The 21,778-nt window shown below is 35.9% G+C and overlaps 3 protein-coding genes across 3 annotated transcripts; 1 reads left to right on the top strand and 2 right to left on the bottom strand.

Moving 5' to 3' along the window:
• Window positions 1-963: 963 nt before the first annotated feature.
• On the bottom strand, window positions 964-10,592 carry LOC125820586 (conserved oligomeric Golgi complex subunit 1). The gene is made up of 6 exons (XM_049499990.1): window positions 8,202-10,592; window positions 6,433-6,627; window positions 3,988-4,268; window positions 2,766-2,945; window positions 2,308-2,485; window positions 964-1,416 (listed from the first exon to the last, which is right to left on the bottom strand). The coding sequence occupies exons 1-6, from the start codon at window positions 10,449-10,451 to the stop codon at window positions 1,279-1,281; spliced, it is 3,222 nt and encodes a 1,073-aa protein (XP_049355947.1). The 5' UTR covers window positions 10,452-10,592; the 3' UTR covers window positions 964-1,278.
• A 1,887-nt stretch (window positions 10,593-12,479) lies between these two features.
• Window positions 12,480-13,739, top strand: LOC125820723 (dynein light chain 1, cytoplasmic-like). The gene is made up of 2 exons (XM_049500147.1): window positions 12,480-12,899; window positions 13,418-13,739. The coding sequence occupies exons 1-2, from the start codon at window positions 12,762-12,764 to the stop codon at window positions 13,562-13,564; spliced, it is 285 nt and encodes a 94-aa protein (XP_049356104.1). The 5' UTR covers window positions 12,480-12,761; the 3' UTR covers window positions 13,565-13,739.
• Window positions 13,740-14,447: 708 nt separating this feature from the next.
• LOC125820819 (D-3-phosphoglycerate dehydrogenase 2, chloroplastic) lies at window positions 14,448-21,554 on the bottom strand. The gene is made up of 5 exons (XM_049500256.1): window positions 21,084-21,554; window positions 16,475-16,987; window positions 16,411-16,417; window positions 15,293-15,714; window positions 14,448-14,966 (listed from the first exon to the last, which is right to left on the bottom strand). Exons 1-5 carry the CDS (start codon window positions 21,513-21,515, stop codon window positions 14,448-14,450), a joined length of 1,893 nt encoding a protein of 630 aa, XP_049356213.1. The 5' UTR covers window positions 21,516-21,554.
• Between the last annotated feature and the right edge of the window lie 224 nt (window positions 21,555-21,778).

Genomic DNA, 21,778 nt, shown 5'->3' with positions numbered 1-21,778 from the left:
CAATATTTGTGTTAGAGTTATTAATTTAAATTAATATTGTGTAAGGCCTATTACTAAATAAAGAAATGTTTTTTTTTTAAGTTTTCAAAGTTTGAACCCTAGCCTTCTATTATGGATAAACGAATTATATTCATCCCAAATCAATCATGGCAGTGCCACTTTTGAGAGTTGTATTGTTTATAATATCTGAATTTAATAAGATACAGTAATGTCCCAATTCTTAAGTCGCTACACCAAGCAGTGTAACTTATAACTTGTAGCATAACAAAATATTGAAATTCTTTCTTATGAAATATAATATTTTCAATTGCAATGTCAAGTGGCATGAAGAATATTTATAAAGGAACTAACTCTTCTTCTTATTAACCCTTATTATTATAGTAGAATTAGAACCAAAAGAATAAAACTACGCACTAATGAAGAATCATAAGATCAGTTCACTGTCAACGTATAAGTATAAATAATGTATACATATCGTTTTCAAATTATTATTGCATGTAAATTCATATATTTGAGCCTATTCACCTACTTACGCAACCATTGCTCAACTTGAATAGTGGAATGATTAGGGATTAACTCCACAATGAAAATCACACAAAAAATTTCAAGGATAAAGACTGTCATGTTTATTTATTTTGATGATGAGTGACAGAATTGGACAATAACAGGGAAAAAGCAGTTGGTTGATGGAAAATGTGGGTCATTAATTTATTATTGAACTGCTGTGTGTGGGGATACAATCCAAATATGACATTGCCATGGGCCACTTATTGAATCACATTTTGCCGACTGAATTATACATTCCAACACTTCAAAAAAAAAAAAAAAAACAATACTACTAACCTGCATCACATATCTTTTACAGAAAAAAAAACCAGCATCACATATATTCATATACTTATTGTGCCTTGTACTTTCACCTACTTCAACACAACTAATTGTATAAGTAGATGGGAAATGTAATTAAAAGAATAACATCATTTTACACATTACTGAAACATCTTTTCGTTTATCCTCTTTTGTACAAGCAGATTAAGCTCATCGACTGCTGGTTCCAATCAATATCATAAATTACAGAGTAAAATTCCCTTATCCGTGACTGCAAAAATACGATAAGTAATGATACCTTCCTCGCAAAAATGAATATCCATCTCCTAATGTTCAACATCCCTACATTCTTGATTTTTACTAAATTACTCTTTCTGTTTCCGGCAAAAGCAACTATGTCAACTTCAATTTTGTTGTTTTGGATAAAGCTCGTTAAAAGTTTCTCAACAGTTACTCTGATCTGGCAGTTGTGAAGAAGGAATGGAAGCCTGAAGCTTGAACGGGTAATATGTCACCAAACCTGCCCACTTGCCCATCAGTTAGTATTGATCCCAGCTTCAGCGTGCTCTCGCCAAATTTGCTGCCAACCTGGATATTGTAGGTAACAAAAATCAGGCTTACATGAGCAAAACAACTTATTTTGTCAAATCAATAATTCAGTTCATGATTCACAGTTTAAAATAACAGCTCCAATAACTGAAAGTGCACGCTCTGAATGACAAAGACCTGAACTTTGTTTGTGATAAGGAGCTACAATATCAGACTCACCTTATCTGAAGTAGCCTTTACATTCTCATCATAAACTAGAAGATGCTTTGGTAGCAAAGTGTGTTGAAAATGAGGAAAAGCAAACAAGACATGTCTAGGCTCTCGCCTTTGAGAATCATGGAGAAATTATTTTTAAAAGGCCAAAAAAAGGCAAAACAACTCTCAAATTAATTTCTCCCTATTTTTATGTATTCACTTTTAGTAAGAAAGTGGACAGTTTAAAACAAGCAGACTGGTTGATCATTCTATAATGCATCTTTGACGATAGACATTCTTCCAGTACGAAAAATTACATCATCAATTTAATGGAAGTTTGTTATTCACCTAATTTGCCAACGTTACAAAGTAAAACAATAAGAAAACATAAAATGAAATTCATAAAACTGAGGTGTGAGACAAGCTTCACGTCTATTCATAAGATTATCACAAGGAACAGGTCAATATGCAATTTTGAGCGGAAACATATCGTACATAAAACTAAAGGACAGTTAACAAATCAGGATCCACAAAATAAGACGAAAAATATATTTTTCTTTTTCTGCACGGTTTTGTTTATTCCTATATATCTTTAGCTCTCAAAAATATTTTGGAAAAGTCACCTCTTTTGGTTAATAGAAGAAAAAAAAAGAGAAGGTGTGCATGGAACTGCAGGCATAAAATAGGATTACAAAGAAGGAAGGTTCTACAGAGACTAGGCAAAGAAGAATTTACCTGCATAAATGATTTCAAAAACGGCGATGTTATCCCGGAACTAGAATTTTCATCAATATCAACCTTTCGAGACAGTTCGTCATTTGTGTAACTTTTCCAGGGACTTCTTGATGAAACATCATCAATAGATGCTGAGATTGATGCCTTGGTTGGCCCTCTTGAAGACAATGCTGGGGCACTGAATTACAAAAATAAAAAATTACACATTGCATCAAAGGATACATGACAAATGGTAGTAACCTATTACACATAGGGAACATTAAAGAAGATCACTTTAGAGAACAAACTGTAATAACCAACATAAGGAATGCAATGTGATTTCTACATGTGTGTGAATTGTCATCCCTTTATCTCGATAATCAAGGAGGGAAAATCCTGGTACAAGGAAAAGAGTACCACAAACTGAACAGAAAATGAATTGAACAGTGTAATTTATAAAATTTAAATAAAATATCAACCTGATGGGGAGATATTTGAAGCGAGGTACTGCAGAGCAGCGCATGATGTTAGATTCTGAATTGGTTGGCAGTTTCTGTGCAGTATCTGTATACATCCGATTAAGCTGAACAAAGAACCCAAGGAGGACAGCATGCCTCAGGTATGACTGCCTCTCATTCTCCCAAAGATATGGCTCATAGCTGGAAATAAATCAGCCAAAGTGTCAACCAACTAGATTAAGAAGGCACAATACATCAATTTACTATTCACCCAATGGCACTCCACCTCCACCAAAAGAGGCAACAGAATCCGAGTAAAACCAATAGAATGTAATTTCATATATCCTTAGCAACAAAGTGTGCAGTTAAAGATGCAAAGACAGATGAAGCAGTTGATAAATGACATTCTAATAATATGCTCCTTCAGCCATTTTGCTGCCCAACATGATAAATAAAAATTAGAAAAGTATTCACACCAGTCCCATGAATTTTGCAACAATTACTGCTCAAGGGTATGGACCTACAGTATGAAGTAGACAGTTCTCAGGCAACAAACCATCTTTACATGGCATTCACCAAAGAAGTTCCATTATAACAGCACAAGCTTTTTTAAAATCCTGTTGCATCAGAAACGTTCCAGCTATAACTGGATGCAAGCAATGCATGTGAAATTTTTGTAGAGTGATCATATTTGGTAGAACTTTTAATTTGGGATTAGCAGTCCAGAATTTTTTACACCACAATTCTGGTATTATTTTTGTACCATTCGCTATGTGGATAACAATCCCGAGATTACAAACCCAGAATAAAACAACAAAATGACATTTGCCTTTCTCCGAAGTCTTTTTAGAAAGTCAAGATTAAACTTAGAAATAAAAGTTTGTCCAAGTTTATTTTCTTTTTTTTTTTTTAGAAGAAAGTGATTTTATCCAAGTTTATCTACTTTAAGCCAAACATGTGTTTCCTATTATACCCGGTATAATATCCCATTTTTTATCCAATAAACTTATACCCACTAAATAGCCCCGTCATTGTTTAATCCTTGTATTCTACTTTGATCTTTTCAAAATACTTCATCATTTCTTTTTGTGTAGAATGAATTAACCTTCTAATATTCAGGCCTAATAAAAAAATTCTCATTAATGGAAAACAGGGAATAGCATCTTGAAGATGCGGTACAAAAGCAAATTTATATAGCGGCATGAATATTTTCATCGAGTTTATCTGGTTTGGAAAAGCTTACGTGAGCCAATCAATAGGATCCAGTCCTTGTGCAAAGCTACTTATCAACCCATTGACACGCTCTTCGGAGACTGACTTGTTTAGTTGTACATCCTGCTTTCTTCTAAAAGGATGCTTTACCTTAGGCATTTTCAATGACTCTTCATTTGCACTACAATCACCACCAGAGAGGATATCTGAAGCAAATCTTAGATCCAATAGAACTTGCAACACCCCTTTCTCTGAAACTCGAGATCCCTGGGTTTCTTGACTGGAAAGGAAGTCTCCATAAATATGAATCATCTATCAATATTTGACAGTCATCAGAATACATAAGCATCAATTGTTATAAAGTGTAAGAACAATAAATTAGCTCTCTCAAAGCAAATCAAATACCAGTACCTTCTAAAAGGAAAAAGACAAACCAAATAGAAATTGTAGCTGAGAATGATAACGTTTTTGATGAATTGTTAAAAGAACTTTACAGACTTGTCTAGCAAACAGTAGGCAACACAGTTATCAACTAACCTGGATTCATGTCATTTGAATGGTTTTGACAATTGAGAAATAACCAAGTGGTAAGATCCCCCCAACTCTAATCATAATATTGGGAATCTGAGTGACCAGGGGATTAAAGTTGGAAAACCACTGTTAAGCTCCTGGATAGCAGTTTTTAGGTGGATTCTACCATATTAGAGAAATGTATTTGGTCTCTATGACAGAATCACTGGAGTGGTCAGTGGAGCAGTTTGAGGTTCTTATCGCAAAAGGTAGACACTACACATAATGAGGTAAAACAACAGCAAAGTTGACACAATCTATGTGCAAACATAGAAGAAACTTCTCATTGACTTTAGTTTACAATGTATAAGATGAGTCTTGGGCAATTTATAATATGAAAAGCAATCAATCCTATTCTTATAAGGTAAGTGAATATTCTATAGTTAAATACAGACTACCCTAGAGTATCCTAAAGAATAATCTATAAGATTTTCTTTGTTCAATTAAAATGAATTAAATCTAAAATGTATATGAATCTGGACACATATACACTTCACATTCTAACATAGCCTCTCAAACTCAAAGTGGGCAAACCAGCTTGTATTCACTTATTTTAAAAACATAGACCACAAAATCTCGTTGGTATAATGCAGAATCACCAAAAAAGATGATGTTTCATCCTCCAGATAGTCACTAATAACTACTCTCTTTTTCATTTATATGCATATCTTTCTTCTTTTTTCTTTTATTTTTTTATAATTGTGGTGTCCGGGCCAGTTTGCGCTTTGATTGATTCCACGTGATACCTCCCACCTCCAACAGCAACATATATGAGGTAACTCTTCTACCAAGGCAAGAACAAATGGAAAGAAATCACCTAGTGTTTTTGTCTATGTTGGGATGGGAATTGAACCTGAGACCTCATGGTACTCAACCCAAGTCAATGACCACTAGGCCACGCCCTTGGGTATCTGCATATCTTTCTTTTTACCATAGATTTATTTATTCATTTTTCAGCACACCTCATATTCTTCAAAACTAGTGAAAACCTTGATTTCTAACTACAGAACTGTGTAAAGCCTTTTAGCTGATCTACAAAAAAGTCTTACAGATCAATAACTGTTCAACCATATTTCTAAGAGACAACCAAAAGACTGAGTTGTTAGATGTGCCCAACTTTTTTTTTTTTGGATAAGGTGATGTGCCCAACTTTAAATGATATATCTTTAAATAAGAAATCCTTTTCCTTACTGCTTGATAGGGTAATATGGCTATAACAATCCAACTTTATAACTAGCTCAAGCTTTGAAGACCAGATATTCAGTAAATTCATCAGGAAAAGAAAATCAGATATGCAAGATAAACTTGAGTAAACATATTGGTTTCTTCCTTTTTTTTAAAAGGCTCTAGAGAGCAATGTCAAAACAGGTAACGTTACGAGGTCAACAAATAAAATAATTTAGTAGAAATTCAAAAAAGCTGAAGATTAAAATAAAATAGCACACATCTTTCCAAAACTATAGAGACGTAAACAAAATCTTTACGAATTGAATAAGATCACCAATGCTGGTGATTCATACTTCCAGGTTTTTATTAAAAAGAGATAAATGTATCATGAGCCAAATTCAAACATTAACAATAACAATCTCTAAGAAGATTTAGTAAAGCACAGAGAAATCAGCAACAGGAAATGAAAGAATGGTTAGTAAGAAATTGGCCTTAGCATAAGACAAGCAAGAAATCAAATTCACGGGAAGTTTCAGACAAACAGTGTGGTCATTTCAACGAGGGACCTTTTGGCGTCCATTAGATTCCAGCAGAAACTAACTCTGGAAAATGGCATCATACTTTCTTGCTTTTCATACCTTCCCACAACTATGGAAGATAATCCATATGATAAGATGACAAGTAATATTTCTCAAAAACATTGAAAATTGAAGAAAAGAAGCGCGTACTCTTTCAATACCTTATCTAACAATCTTGAGGCAAAGTTTTTCAGAATAGGCTTATCAAGCACAAGTCCACCTACTCGCTGAATTTCTTCGCAGGCTTGGAATAGAAAAGAGGTTATGTACAAAGAAGGCATAGAAGGAAGCAATATCTTCATCTCTGACTCGCCTTCATTTGACTGATCTTGCTTAACAACAGTCTCCTCCCAGCCCTGCCGACAAGTTAAGATGAGGAAGCTTGATTAAATCAACTTATAGCAATCAATTATCAATTAAGAGGAGATACAAACTTGATAAACTAATTTAGAGTAACTAAAGAAGAAGGGGATGAAGCTTGTATTGCATATTATCTGAGCATGAATGACTTGTAATGGTTCACTTTCCAATAAGCAGTATAATCTTTATTCATGGCGTAAAAGAATGCTGAAAGAGGACTATGTAAACCAGAAAAAAAGATATGTATACAGACAACTTTACATTCCCATCAAGGATAAGCATGAAAAAGACCTGGTGCCTTACATCCCCGTGCATGACAAGGAACCCGCTCTACCCAAAACCTGTAGAAAAATCAAAGCCTTGTTTTTGTTTTTTGGAATAGGCGTGCTTTCTTTTCTTTTTTCCTTTTCCTATAAGGATAGTGCCTGTGACAACATGCCTGCACCTTGACCAATCCATCGGCTACCTTTCAGCCAACACAAATATAATGTTCTTCTACCCACCAAGACTTGGAGATGGAAAGAAATCACCTAATCTATTTTTGTTTTTGTGTAGGCAAGTTCAGAGTTAGGAATCTTCTAATGTTACTTTATACCAAGTACTAGACAACAACAAGCAAAAAACCTGTCATTCTCTCTTGGAGATAAATTTGATGTCAAATCAATCCAAACAATTAAACTGGAATTTACAAACAGCATTACACCTGACAGAAGGATTGGGTGTCTTTTGTAGAGAATCATGTTTTGATGTAGATTCTCCACTTTTTGGTATTCTTATTGTATATGGGAGCTTTCATTCCCATTGTTAATAATATCATTTACCTTATCACAAAAAATTGGTAGTGAACACTCCCTGACTTTGTGAAAGTTGATGTTTTTTTTCTTTCCCTGATAAATTTGTGACATAACTTTATATGCAGCATAAGAAGTCATACAAAATTAATTGAGAATCGCCTATTGTTTTTAAAGGAAATCAAGAATTGCATCAGTAGATGTATAGGGCATGCCTGTTTATATAACTTTTGTGATATCCTGACTAGATTAAAAAAAACAACTTTTTTACCAAACTATAAACTAAGTAACCTCCTATGAAGAAAACACCAAACAAGTGTTCCTATACCATAACTAGCAGAAACCTAAGGCCTGTCTTTTTCTTGCATTGCCCTCAAAAATAGAGAGGGCCCTCACAAAAATTTAAGAGGATGCTAAACCATGGGGATGCTCTCTATTTAACATTTCCTAATCTAAAATTTAATGAATTAACTACCCCTGGTATTAAACTATGGGGTCTCAGCTATACTAATCCTCTATATCCATTCCAGTCTATTTGGGCCCATTGATTCATAATAAAACTTATCAGCAGAAAATTATACAAAATCCAGGATCAGAAGATGTGATTTTCAAGTTACTTTGATAACAAGTGCTGCAAAGTAATTACCAGGACCACTGACAGAAGTGACTAATATAATACAGGTATGATTAACAAACATCTAAAGGAAGCATAAGAATAAAAATGATATGTAAAGTCCTTTAGGAAACCCAGCCAGAACAGTTTTAAGAATAGCACTTACTCTCAAGGTTGTTGTTGCCAACAATGCATCATCCTGTTTGAGATTTTGGGATAAGATAACTGAAAGTTCATCAGAAACCCAAGATATCCACATATTATAAGCTCTGATGCAAAGATCTTGCGTCATTTTACTTAGCTCTTCAAGCTGTGGGCTTGAACTGTCATTCACTCCGAACAAAGCAGCAGAAGCCAATGAACTTTGTCTTCTGGGTGAATCAAACATTGTATTTCCAGGACCATCAGAGGTTGGGGAGTCAACAGATGGCATAGAGTACCTTAAAAGAGTTGGGGTCTTAAGCGAGCCAGCCCCTCTAGTTTCACTCACCCATGACCTTGGTGACCCAAGTATGACAGGAATGTGTCTGGAATGCTTCTGGAATGCAAACAAAAGTCGCCCTATAAATATTGACCGCTCAACAAGTATAGCAGGTGTTGGCACTGACTCGTCCATTGAGTTTTTGTTTTGAAGGTTATCAGACAAAGCATCCAACTCACTCTTCAGTTCCATTAGTATAGCTGACATACTTTGGTAACATTTATTTTGTAAATATGGGGCCAGATCTTTCAGTCTCAAGGATGCCTTGGGAGACTCCAGGAAGCTTAGCAGGTCTTTTAGAACACTCTCACAGCAGCTGTCCACAGCATCTCTAATCCTGCTGACTTCATCCCCGAAGTAAGCATTGAGACAACTTCGAAAATCATTCTCCTCGGGCTGCTGTGACTTGGCACCAGGAATGGTGGTAACTTTTTTACCATTTGGTTCCATGAACCAAACACCTCCACCATTTAAAGATCTATTCAAGTATGCCTGAAAACTGACCTGCTCACCAGGAGTTCCTGAGATGGCCCGCGCTGACGCTACAACATCAACCAATCCACTCAACTCATCAAATCCTTTATCAATAATTGCTTTCATCCTTCTAACAAAAGCATCTTCAAATATCTCGTCCCACAGGTCCGAATCACCTCCCAAGACAAGCTCACGTGTTCTCTTCCATGGCAACTCAATTTCAGACCCAAAAACACTCTTAAGCCACTCCAAACTCCCTTCCAAGACCTTCTTATTTTCCATGGTTTCCCGTACCAATGTCTCAGCAGATGCAAGCTCTTTTCCACAGCTGATAACATCGATCAAGTATTTGCCATTGATTTTGTTCATTATTTCCTTGCCACAATTCCTCAACCAATCAGAACATGCCTTCGAAACGAAATCCCTATCCAACATTACCATTTGTGATTGCAGATCATCTCTAAATGAGTTCCACAACCTCACTTCCTCATCCGGATTAGGTATTCCACCAAACAATTGAGAGGCAGGAGGTGAACCCAATACAGTCTTATAAAACAAAGGCATATCATTTAGCACTTGCAAGAATAATTCTCCTACTTGACCCACAGTAACTTGAATAATCTTTAATGCCTCGCAATAAACTAAAATCACATCGGAGCTAGTAGCATTACCACTGGAACATGCATTTAGTTTCTGAGAAATACACAATTTACGCGAATCAAGGAATAATGTCAGAACCTGTTTGGGAACAAGCTCATCAATGACAGCAACTGCAGCTAAAGCATCCGCATAAGCTTTTATCCCGAGGCCAAGTGCTTGATCCAACAATCTCTCTCTGCTTTTCTGCGAGATCTGAAATTTAAAACTCTCCACAATTTGCCATTGATGCTGAAGCAACGGAAATTTGGACAGTACACTTTTGTAATCCTTATTTCTATGCAAACTATGGTGAACGTGTTTAGCACGGGCGTAACGTGCAGAAGATTCTAAAAACATTGATTCATCGAGACAACCCCAGATATTCTCCGGCGTATCAACAAGATACTTAACCCTACAGGCAATTCCGTAAATCCGAGCTTTTGCAGGGTCAGAAGAAACAACGGACTTAGGGGATTCAGCAACGGTGGAAGAGAGAGAATGAATAATGCCGTGGTGTATCGCGGCTATATTGGCAGAAATTGACTCACATGAGGATTTCATTAGAACAATGGAATCAGCGGAATCGATGAGATCTCGATAGCGATTGCCGACGAGTTGCCGAAGCTCTTCGCTCTTGTCTTGGATCTGTTTCCTGGTGACCGCTTCCACATTTCGGATTTCAGCAATTGGCTTTGTACGGAAGAGTAATTCAGCATCTTGGTTTCTTACGCCGCCGGCGGATACTGCTACGGGGGTAGACGTCAGGCGGTTTTGATCGGCGGGTAGTGTCGGTGATGGGGATTTCGGTGTCACTACCCTCATTTTGTCGCCGGCAACAGAGAGGAGATTTCACAGTTGAGGTGACAGTACAGATACTAGAGATGAAAGGATATTTTCATGGACGAAATTGTAAAGCACTGAATAACTTCCATTTTTCGTCAAGGATGGTGTAGTATGACTTGAGTAGCGGGTACGTACCAGCTATACAGAGTTCAGCGAAAACGCGGGGCGGGTCAATCCTAACTCACAAAGCGGGGCGGGTCAATTTTTTAGTGGGTTGCGTTGTATGGGTTGTTTAAATGGATACTATAATAAAAACAAAAAGAGTGTAAATTGATGAATATAATTAATTGGAATATTAATAGTTCTAATAGTCGACTATCCATGTTTTTTTTCACTTTATCCGTGATGATTTGATTTCTCATCCTGTAGTCTTACTTTTCATTTGCTCTTTTCCTTACTCTCAATTTTGAAAAAAATAAATGAAGAAACAATAAACAGTAGGGGGGGAAAAATTGTCTTTGGTATAAATTAAGATACAACGCACTTGGAATTTTTTGACATTTGACGGATTGGGTTCTCTTAACTTTTTTCTTTTATTGGTAAATTAGGATTAGCATTGAAACAAAATAAATTGAACACTTCTTACAATATTTGCCTAATTTAAAATAGAATTGACATACGCAGAATGACAAATTGAATAGTTCTCTTAATAGAAGAAGGTGACTAAAATTAGCAAAAAAAAATAAAAAATAAAAAATTATTGAGTGGGAATATTGTTCTGTGGAAGAAAGAAAATTGGAAAGTTTGAAGGGATAAGTTTTACCAAAGCTGAAACGTAAAATTAAGGAATTACAGTGATTGATTTAAATTACTATAAAACAAAAAGGATTATTAAGTTGAATAACTATCTCAAGTGTCTTAAAATAAAATTAATATAGCGCTTATTAATCACAACGTGGATATAAAAAAAAAAATCACAACGTGGTATAATTTTTTATAAAAAAGAGGTACTTCTATTATTTAAATTAAAGCTCCAATTTTTTTATTTTATTACAATCATAGTTTAAAATCTTGTAACAGCATAATATGCGATCTTTTTTTAAAAAAAAATAAATGATGATTCAGTCAGTATATAAAGAAAAAGATATGGAAATCACGATTAAGTTAGCATTTATTAATAGATTTTGGTTCGAAAATTTCATTGTCAAATACCTGATTGATATGAAATTTGTTTTGATATTAAATATTTTTAAGTCTTCAAAAATTAATTCTGCACACCTAAAATTTCAAAAATATCTAAAGAAAATATATGTCCAAGCATAACTACAACTCTTTGAGTTTCAAATTTTAAACTTCTAACTTCAAAATATCAGGACGAAACAAGATGTAAGTGTTGTCCTTATTACCAACATGGGTTTTAGTGCAGTTGTGATACTGTTTCACTCTTACACTCTATTTGGATCATTGTTACCTATTGTATTGTATTGTATCGTGTTACCATACCTACGATGTTTGTTTTGATTGTTACTTAAAATGTATTGTATTGTTAAATTTCACTGTTACGTAATAATGAAAACACTCATTTCATGGAACAACCGATTTGGTGTGTTCCCATTGTTACTTAATTTATTTTTCTAATTATATCCTTACATAATATTTCATAATACTTTTTTACCCGTTAACCTATATTATTTAATTCTAGTCAAACCTCCTACCCTAGAATAATTAAGGATATTTTAGTAAATTTATAAATTACAATATCAGTACGATAACAATAAAAATATTTTTAAACAACAACAAACAATATCGTCTAGTCAAACATTATATCTATTATACAGTACAGTACACTACAATACAGTACATTATGAAATAATGGATTATAATAATCCAAACAGCGTGTAATTAAAGTCTTAGGTGATATGACAAAATTCATACACCTAATGAGCCATGCAGTGTGATCTAAATTTAATCGAGGCTGCTTCGGAGACTGTGTCTGTCCTTATCAGCTTTTATCATTGTCCAACTAGGGCATGACAAAGAGAGAGACTATTCAAAAAATAGAACAACGTTTAAATGTGTTTTAGGTGAGTAAGGAAGAAGACACGGTGGTATGTGTCAGCACCAAGATGCTTATAAAATATAGTCACCATTACAAACATTTGCTGAAAAAAGGGGATTTGGAAAATCAATTCTAGTGTTCCTGTCTCTCGACTTTTCTTATTCTTGCTTAGAGAAAGAGAAAGAGAAAGAGAAAGGGGAAGATTCATTCCTTCATATCTTAATTTTGAACTTTTAAACAACAAAAATAGTGTATAAATTGGGATTTCTACTTCAGATCATTAAACCAAAATGTTAGAAGGAAAAGGTGTGATTGAAGATACAGATATGCCAGTGAAGATGCAGATCCAGGCTATGCGTTGGGCTTCTCAAGCTTTGGATGTTTATGATGTTTTGGACTACAGATCCATTGCTGCTCATATTAAGAAGGTAAATCTGCGTGTCTTTGAACTGAGTTGTGTGACCAATCTAAAAGTTTAAACTGTTTAGGGAATGTTATTTGTTTAAATTATGTTCATACACCTTCCAGTCCAATCCTGGAAGTGCAGGGTGTTTCATTGAGAGAATGAGTTGTTCTCCTCGTGAGATAGTGGTAAGGTCTGCATATCCTCTAACTTGCCCAGACCACGGGGATTTCACCGGATTTGTTGTTGTTGTTGCCATTTTATCACATTATGAGTTAGTTTTTAGAATTGAATTAGGTCAAAGATACATTTTCTTAGTATGCAAATGTTTTGACTGCAATTCATTAATCCATTTGTTATCAAAGAATTTTTACGTGCTTGATTCTTCACACGTGAGGGAAAAAAGATATAATTAAGAGGGACAATCACACAGATTGAGACGTGAATGTTGTGGAAAATGGTTAAAAGATATAATAAAAAGTAGTAAATTTTTCGAGTTTTCATTCAATTTTTTATGAAAGTTTATTGGTTGTATATATGCAGGAGTTTGACAAGAAATATGGGGGTGGCTGGCAGTGTGTGGTGGGATCAAAATTTGGATGTTTCTTCACTCATACTAAAGGAACATTTATCTATTTCACCTTGGAGACTCTTAACTTCCTCATCTTCAAAGGAGCCACTTCTACTTAATGAGCTTTTGATTGTGAAAACAGGACTTGTAATTACTCTTTAGCTTAAAATTTTCATTGTTATGACTTGTGGGAATTTGTAATTTTTTTAGCCAATTTCCGCATGCACCAGATGCAAGCTAGTAGTTTATATTGCACAAGTTAAATGAGATGAATATGGGCATATCTTGTTTCCCTTATTAAACTCATGCCCATTGTATCAAAGAGCTTTCTCAATACATATCAAGGAGAAATTTTTGAATCCTTAAAGAGGACAGAATTTGTCGCCACTTGGAATGAAAAGTTAGATTTCTGAAATATGAATTACACTGATTATATTATACTTCTAATAATGATGGTATCTAGACCAACTTGTGCACACTTTGGAACCAATTGGCATGGTTCAGGTTCATTTATATTTTCCTCTTGAGGTGTTAGCAAGCACATCCATCTGTGGTGGATCCAAACCTGCTCTTTCTGAGAATCTGAAAACAACAGGTACAAGGGCTCAAGTTTTACATTACCTTGAAGGCTTGAACCAGTATGAGAACAAAATCATCTATACAAATCAACCTTTTCATTGGCATTTAGCAACAATAGACTCTTCAAACTACTGTTGGTTGTGTGTCAGATCCTCCAAGAGTGTGACAACATTTTTGGATGTTCCAAGCAACATAGATTCATTACATACTTAGCATGTTACAAAACGACATATGAAAGTAGAAGAATCAATGATGACCAAGTCTGAGATCATCAGATTTTTTCTTTATAACCAAAAATAACCAAGTCTTTGCATGAATAGGATCCAAAACTCAAAAGGAGGGAGGCAACACGACTACATGAGGATTTCCCGGGGATCACCCATCCTAGTACTTCCACGATCATCAGACCTTTACCAGAAAGTCTCAAAGAACAGGAGTTAGTAATGGCTTGTTCGAAAAGTATGCCTCCAAGTTTGCAATGACAAGATCAGCCATTTCCTTACGGGTCTCCACAGTGCCTGCTGCAGTATGAGGTGATAGTACAACATTATCAAGACTAGCTAGTTGCGTAGGCACTTCCGGTTCATGTTCAAGACCATCAAGCCCTGCTCCTCCCAACCTGCCTTCTGCAAGAGCAGACACCAGCTCAGGTTCATCAATATGAGAACCCCTTGCAATGTTGATGACAACTCCATTTGGACCCAATGCATCTATAACTTCACGGTTGATGATGTGGTGAGTTTCATCAGTTAAGGCACAAGCAACGACAAGGATCTGGCAATTGGAGGCCAAGTCGATAACACGTGAATAATAAGTGTACGTTGACTCTGATTTTTGTGAACGTGAATGGTAACTGATTGAACATCCAAAAGCTTCAGCTCTCTTGGCAATTGCTGAACCAATTCTCCCTAAGCCTACAATGCCTACTGATTTGCCGCTAAACTGAAAGGAAAATAAAGAGCAAACTAAGATAAGATAGGTTCAAAATACACAAGATCATCATGAGAAGCAGGTAATGTTCCTTGGGCTCAATATATAGCATCAGACCAGCTTTAATTAAGGGAAAAAATGGTCAAGAAGACCTTCTGTATACGAAATATCCAAATTTTATCTGCACGTAACACTTCGGGGTCATTCATATCGTTGTCGTTAGCAAATAGTCTCTTAGCCCTAATGGAAACAGCCAACATGAAGTATAATGGAGGATAATTTTGAATTACAATCAGAAGTAGAGAGATAAAGTTGGACCTAAAGGCCAAAAAATGTACCTTAGCGGTCAAATTGAAATCCTTTTCCTTCCAAATCCCATTCCTGACGAAGCGATCAGCTACACAAATCCTCCTCAAAGTTGCGATTGTGAGTAAAATAGCCGTGTCTGCAACATCGTCGGTGGGACCATCGGGTGCGGAAGTGACCCTAATCCCTCTCTCTTTGCACTTCACCAAATCAATCTTGTCAAGCCCAGAACTGTGACTCGATACAATTTCCAATCTAGGCAGCGAATCAATTAAAGCAGAGTCGGCTCCCTGAACTCCATTCCCCACCACTGCTCGGATAACGTCCGAGTGCAGTTTGAGAGATTCAGATGGAATTTCCCAGTATTTGAAGAGTGTGAAACGTTTCGCTAGCTCTTGTTGGATGTAATTGGACAATGGACGCATCAATAATACCCCTACTATCTCATCCATTTCTGATTACCACCACAAAAAAACCGACCTAGCAAATTTGTAAATGTAGTCCGACCAAAGGAACTCTCTTTGAAAAAGTTTGGTTTTTTGGAATATCATAGATTTATCCTTACACAAATACCTATAAAATAAGGGTGGTGTTGTCTAAAATCTTTGTTCTCCCCTCATCGAATTTTTCAATAACGATCTTAGGGCTAACAGAAAGGATTTACCTATATCAAATTTAGCTACAGATATAAGAAAGGGAGATTGTGCTCTTAACAAAACAATATATAGTGCAATTGGCACGAAAGTTGGGGGAGTTCTCAACGAAATTCTAGTCCATTTCCAAATAATTTGATGACACCCAGAAAGTTTGAATAAAAAAAGTTAAAATATTCAAAGCAAGCGTCAATCTTCAAGATTGGATCGACAATCTGAATTAGTAACAGTATTTTCCCCGCATCATTGTAAAACTATCACAGGAAGGCCTCTCCAGTCTCCACCCGACAATACTGCCAGTTTGATCATGAATTCTCTACTGAGCTCTCCCATTAAACCGTCACTGTTGTTATTGTTAAAGTATTAATTACGTTACGGAGACATAAAATGGAAAATAGTCAGATACAAACAGTGACAGCAAGTTGAAACACTCAAACAATCATGAAATATTTGGTCGAAAGTTCAGGAGACAATGTGCTCCTACGTGAAGTGAGAACCTAGTTGCTGCAGCAAATGTAAGGTCTAAACAATAATTATTAGCAGCCATTCGTATACTTAAACCACTGGAGTTAACAGCGGTTTGTTCAGAAAGTGAGCTTCTAAGTTCCCAAGGACCAGGTCGGCCATGGCCTTGCGTGTTTCCTCTGTGCCACTGCCTACATGAGGCAATAGGACCACATTCTCAAGGCCAAAAAGCTGCTCTGGTACTTCAGGCTCATTCTCAAACACATCAAGGCCAGCACCCCCTAATCGGCCTTCAAGAAGAGCAGATACAAGCTCCTTTTCATCAACATGAGGACCACGGCCAATGTTAATCAGAATCCCCTTTGATCCCAAAGCTTCCATGACTTCACGGTTGACAATATGACGAGTCTCAGGAGTTAGTGCACATGCCACAACCAGAATCTGGCAGTTGGAAGCCAACTCAACTACACTTGGATAATACTTATAATTTGTATTTGGCTTTTCTGATCTCGTGTAGTAACTAATTGGACAGCCAAAAGCCTCCGCTCTCTTAGCAATTGCTAAGCCAATCCTTCCCAATCCTATAATACCCACTGATTTGCCACTAAACTGCAAAAGAGATGCAAGGCAATCAGGTAAAGATTAAAATACATCCCAGTGGTCAAAATTTCATACAATTTAGCCAAATACAACAACATACCCAATGTAATCCCACAATGTGGGGTCTGGGGAAAATAATAACTTAGAAATTTATGGGTTCAACATTAAGAATATGAGTGAATCTCTGGTAAATACATCATTGGATGAACAATATGATCGCATTTCTCTCAGTTCATTTACCAGATATAACCAGAGTGTTACTGCAGAAAAAGGCTCCAAAAAGTTCTATTAAGAACAACCAGCAATTTCTAGTATAGTGGCCATAGCTTCTCACAATTAATGTGGAACCACCTCCAAGATAATTACTTACAACCAAGATGGTGATATAAGATGATTTACAGTTTCATCCTAAGGAAACTGAAGTTCTCCGCTAGCCAAAGACTTACTGGTACTAATATCAATTATCCAAATGAAAAATTGCTTTAATTTGCTGCATGTACTCGCAGCAATACAATAATTAGAAGTACATCAAGCTGAAACATAATATGCAACAATAAAAGGCTATTATGGAATAGCTCCTCTAAAATGACCACAAGTTATGGACAACTGTTGAGCTCATCTAAAACATCGAGCAACTCAAGGATATTCATATTGCCACAGATGTGCTATTGAAGCAAAGAAGCTTTTTAGACATAGCAGTGAATGATCAAATAGTTAAAAAGGACAAAGGTCAATATTAAACAATAAGCCCCTGAGATAAATCAAGAAACACCAGATAATGAGAGAATTTACAGCAAAGACTCAACAACCTATATTTTTACACAGGATCCATTAGCATTCTTCATATTTTTCATGTCAAAAACAAAGTGACAACTGACAATACAAAAGCTATGAAATCCAGATAACCACTAGATACTTCATTGGCCTCAAGCACATTAATATCAATTAATACAAAGAATAAGATGCCTTGTCTGTCTGTAACCATACTTGGCACAATTCAATCCTACATAGGAACCAATACTGTTGAATTTACATCTACGGTATAGATAACTTCATCTCTTTTATATAAGCGGATAGGAAAAGTAGAAGAACTTGATTTCCAAGACACAAGCATATATTTCTAGCACACCAGTAAAACCAAGAATTCGCATACAGTAATATTTTGGTATATTTATAGCTAAATTTCCCATCTTTTTGCTTCAAGCATCAAAATTTCAATTACATGTGCCTTTTCTCATAGGCATCAGACTATGGGATACTGACATAAGATAGGAAATATAAAAGCGGCAGAAAATGAACAACAAAAAATGTATTGAAACTTGGCGAACCTTAGAAGTCAACTTGAAATCACCGCTCTTCCACAACCCTTTCCTAACGTAGCGATCGCATTCGCAAATCCTCCTGAGGACGGCCAACATCAACCCTATAGCCAAATCAGCCACGTCCTCAGTCAAAACATCGGGAGTATTAGTAACCCTAATCCCCTTGTCTTTACACTTGTTCAAATCGATCTTATCTAAACCAACACTGAAACTCGAAACGATCTCGAGCTTAGGGAGGGAATCGATGAGCTCAGCGTCAGCGCCGGCGAATGCGTTGCCAACGACAGCACGGATGGAATTAGCGTGCTGATTGAGGAATTCATTCTTCTGGGGAACATTCCAGAATCGGAAGAGCTTGAATCGCTTATCTAGCTCTTGTTCAAGGTAAGATGACATTGGACAGGCCAGCAATACTCCGATGCGTTCCATTTTTCTTCTTTCTTATTCTTGTGTGTGGAGTGATACTAGTGGACTCTTTTATTTTGCTATGAGGAGTAGATCGCTTGCGCAAGATGTGTGGTGACAATGCATAGAATGATACTTGGTATTGTTGGTGCAGGCCAATGCATCTGCCCTAGCAACCTGGATTTGGGCCTAGCAAGAATTAAAACTGTTAGATAAGGGATTAGAACCCACGATCATTCACTAGAATAAATCTATAGTGCACCTGAAGTCTTCAAATTTTGAATGATATTTTTTTTTAATTATAGCTGATAAAGTAGCTTTTTTTGGTTTTGCGTCTAAGAATGTAGTCCAATGATCAATAAGGTGAATTCAAATTAAGAAGAGTTGTCAAATTTAAATTCTTCGTTCAATCTTTCTAAGCCTCAGTGGATAGAATTTTTCAATATCTATACTTATAATTGTGGTAAAATTAGAAATTTTACTAAGAATATTTAAAAATTTAATACATATCTTAGCATCACACACTAGATATACTTTATTGCTGATTAAATAATAAAATTAGGGAAAAGGGTCAAAAATACCCTCAACTTTGATTTATAGTTTGACTTTACCCTCACCGTTAAAATGAAGTTAAATTTACCTCCCCCCCCCCGTTACTAATTTCACCAAAATTATCCCTCATTTGACAAAATCCCCAAAATTGACCCAAATTACCCGATTTTTTTATAAAAAAACCCTATTTCCTATTTTTTAACCCAACTTGCCCCGACCCCTCTAGAGGATAACCCATTCCCCTTTTACCCATTCTCTCAAATTTTCCTTATAACCCATTAACTTCTCCTTTCTTCATTTATCTTCCCCACTGATTTTTCTTCAACAATTCATACTTGTTTAGTTGTTCTGTACTACTTGGTCGACCTTTTGAAGAACTTTGAAATAGCAACAAGTCTTTGATTTTCCATTTTTTGGACTAGAGTGAGATCATTGAAGAAACTGAAGAAGACGAAGAGGAGGAAGAAGATGATGATGAAGAAGAAGAAATAGAGGTAGATTTTTTCGTGTTTTCTTTATTGCTTTTGTGATCAAATAATAAGTCGGAAACTTTCAAAGGTGATAAATTTGAAGAATTTTATTGGGGTTTCTCTATTCGGCTCTGTTTTTGTAAAGCTATAACAAATGGGTTAAAATCTTTCTTTTTGTGTCGAGGAGAAAATGTTTCCATGAACAATTTCTTCGGGGATTTTGGAGAATCCATGTGTTTTCCTTTGTACTGAAACCTTGGAGGTGGTTTCAAAGGTTTAATCTTTCTGTAATCAAAGAGCTCATCAGGTGCAAATAGCAAAATCCTCTCCTATTGCCCACTAAAATCAAAAGCAGAATCTTCATCAGGGTTATGTTTCTCTTTTGGGATTTCTTCCTGTTGGGTTCTGAAGGGTGATTAGGGCGTCATGTGGAAGCTTACAATTGCAAATAATATGATTGATAAATTAGATGACAAAAACTTATACTAAAAACTAATATTATTATATGAAAACTAATATAAAGAAAAATATTAAAACTGTTGAGAGATTAAATCTCTCCATAAACAAAACTCACTAAACGACTACATTGTGAATTCTATTGTGCTATGCTATGAGAATAGGAATCTTCAATTTATAGATCTCCAAACTATTCCTCTAAGGAAAGAATAAACCAATTATGGAAGAAAATTATATTTTCCTTTCAGAAAAAATTCAAGTATTTATGGTAATACTTGACTTTTCCTTAAGGAAATAAATAAACTTCAAATAAGGAAAGAAAATCAGGGCAAAACCCCAACATTTCCCAATTGAATCATCATAAAGACGGGAAATCCGAGTAGGACTAGAAGGTGCACTATAAAACAACGTGGCAGCACGTGGAGGACTTGATGGAGCAAAACAACCACTGTCGATGTTGAACGAAAGAGATGGTGGAAGAACAATTAGAGGGGAAGAGAAATGAAGAACAATGGAGGAGAAGTTAATGGGTTATATGGAAAAACAAATGGGTAAAAGGGGAATGGGTTATCCTCTAGAATGGTCGGGGCATTGGGTTAAAAATAGGGAATATTGTTTTTCTTAAAATTCGGGTCATTTAAGTCAATTTGGGAATTCCGTCAAATGAGTAGTAATTTTGGTGAAATTAGTAATTGGAGGGTAAATTTAACTTTATTTTAACGATGAGGATAAATTCAAAGTATAAACCAGAGCATAAATAAATGTATGGTAGGCCAGTCACCGGCCCATATTTCAGAATCTAATTCCCAACACATATAATACGTAGTTACGTACGTTAGGGCTGGACCAGATTGAAACTTGGCCCAAAAATCTTTAAAGAAAAAGACAGAAGAGACTGACCTTGGACGTCAACATGAAATCACCGTTCTTCTTCCAAAGGCCAATCTTAACATAGCTATCACATCGGCAAAGTCTCCTCAAAACCGCCAAAATCAAAGCAATTCCAGTATCTGCAGCGTCATCCGTGATCAAATCTGGGCAATAAGTGACTTTGATTCCCTTTTCCTTGCAATGCCCCAAATCGATCTTGTCCAGTCCCACACTGTAACTTGATACGATTTCCAGCTTCGGTAATGCTCCGATTAACTCCGCATTAGCTCCGATTGTTGCGTTTCCGACGACTCCTCTGATGGAATCTGAATGCAACTTCAAAAAGTGGCTTTTTTGGTTTTCGGGGAATTTCCAGAGCCGGAGAAAGTTGAAGCGCTTGTCTAGCTCTTGTTCAAGGTATGGTGACATTGGGCATGTCATTAACACTCCTATAGATTCCATTTCTCGTGCTTGAATTTGGAAGTAGGCGAATTTGCAGAGAGTGTATTCCTCTATTCTCTTGAATCTCACTACTTGTGTTGGTAGGCATGGTAGGTGAGAGTTCATAAAGAATACTTCAAAAAAATTGTAATATTCAATTAAAAATATGTAAAATATATCAAAATATCTGAAATATGTGTAGAAAAAACCTACTGACTATCAAAATATCCAGAGAAGATTGTCAAGATTTAGCAATTCTTTTTTAAACAAACTAAAAAAAAAAA

Source organism: Solanum verrucosum, unplaced genomic scaffold, assembly GCF_900185275.1.
Source record: "Solanum verrucosum unplaced genomic scaffold, falcon-dt-bn FXZP01000117.1, whole genome shotgun sequence".
In the NCBI taxonomy this organism is placed as follows: Eukaryota; Viridiplantae; Streptophyta; class Magnoliopsida; order Solanales; family Solanaceae; genus Solanum; species Solanum verrucosum.
The sequence above is the reverse complement of the archived record's forward strand: the minus strand, read 5'-3'. Positions and strand labels throughout refer to the sequence as shown.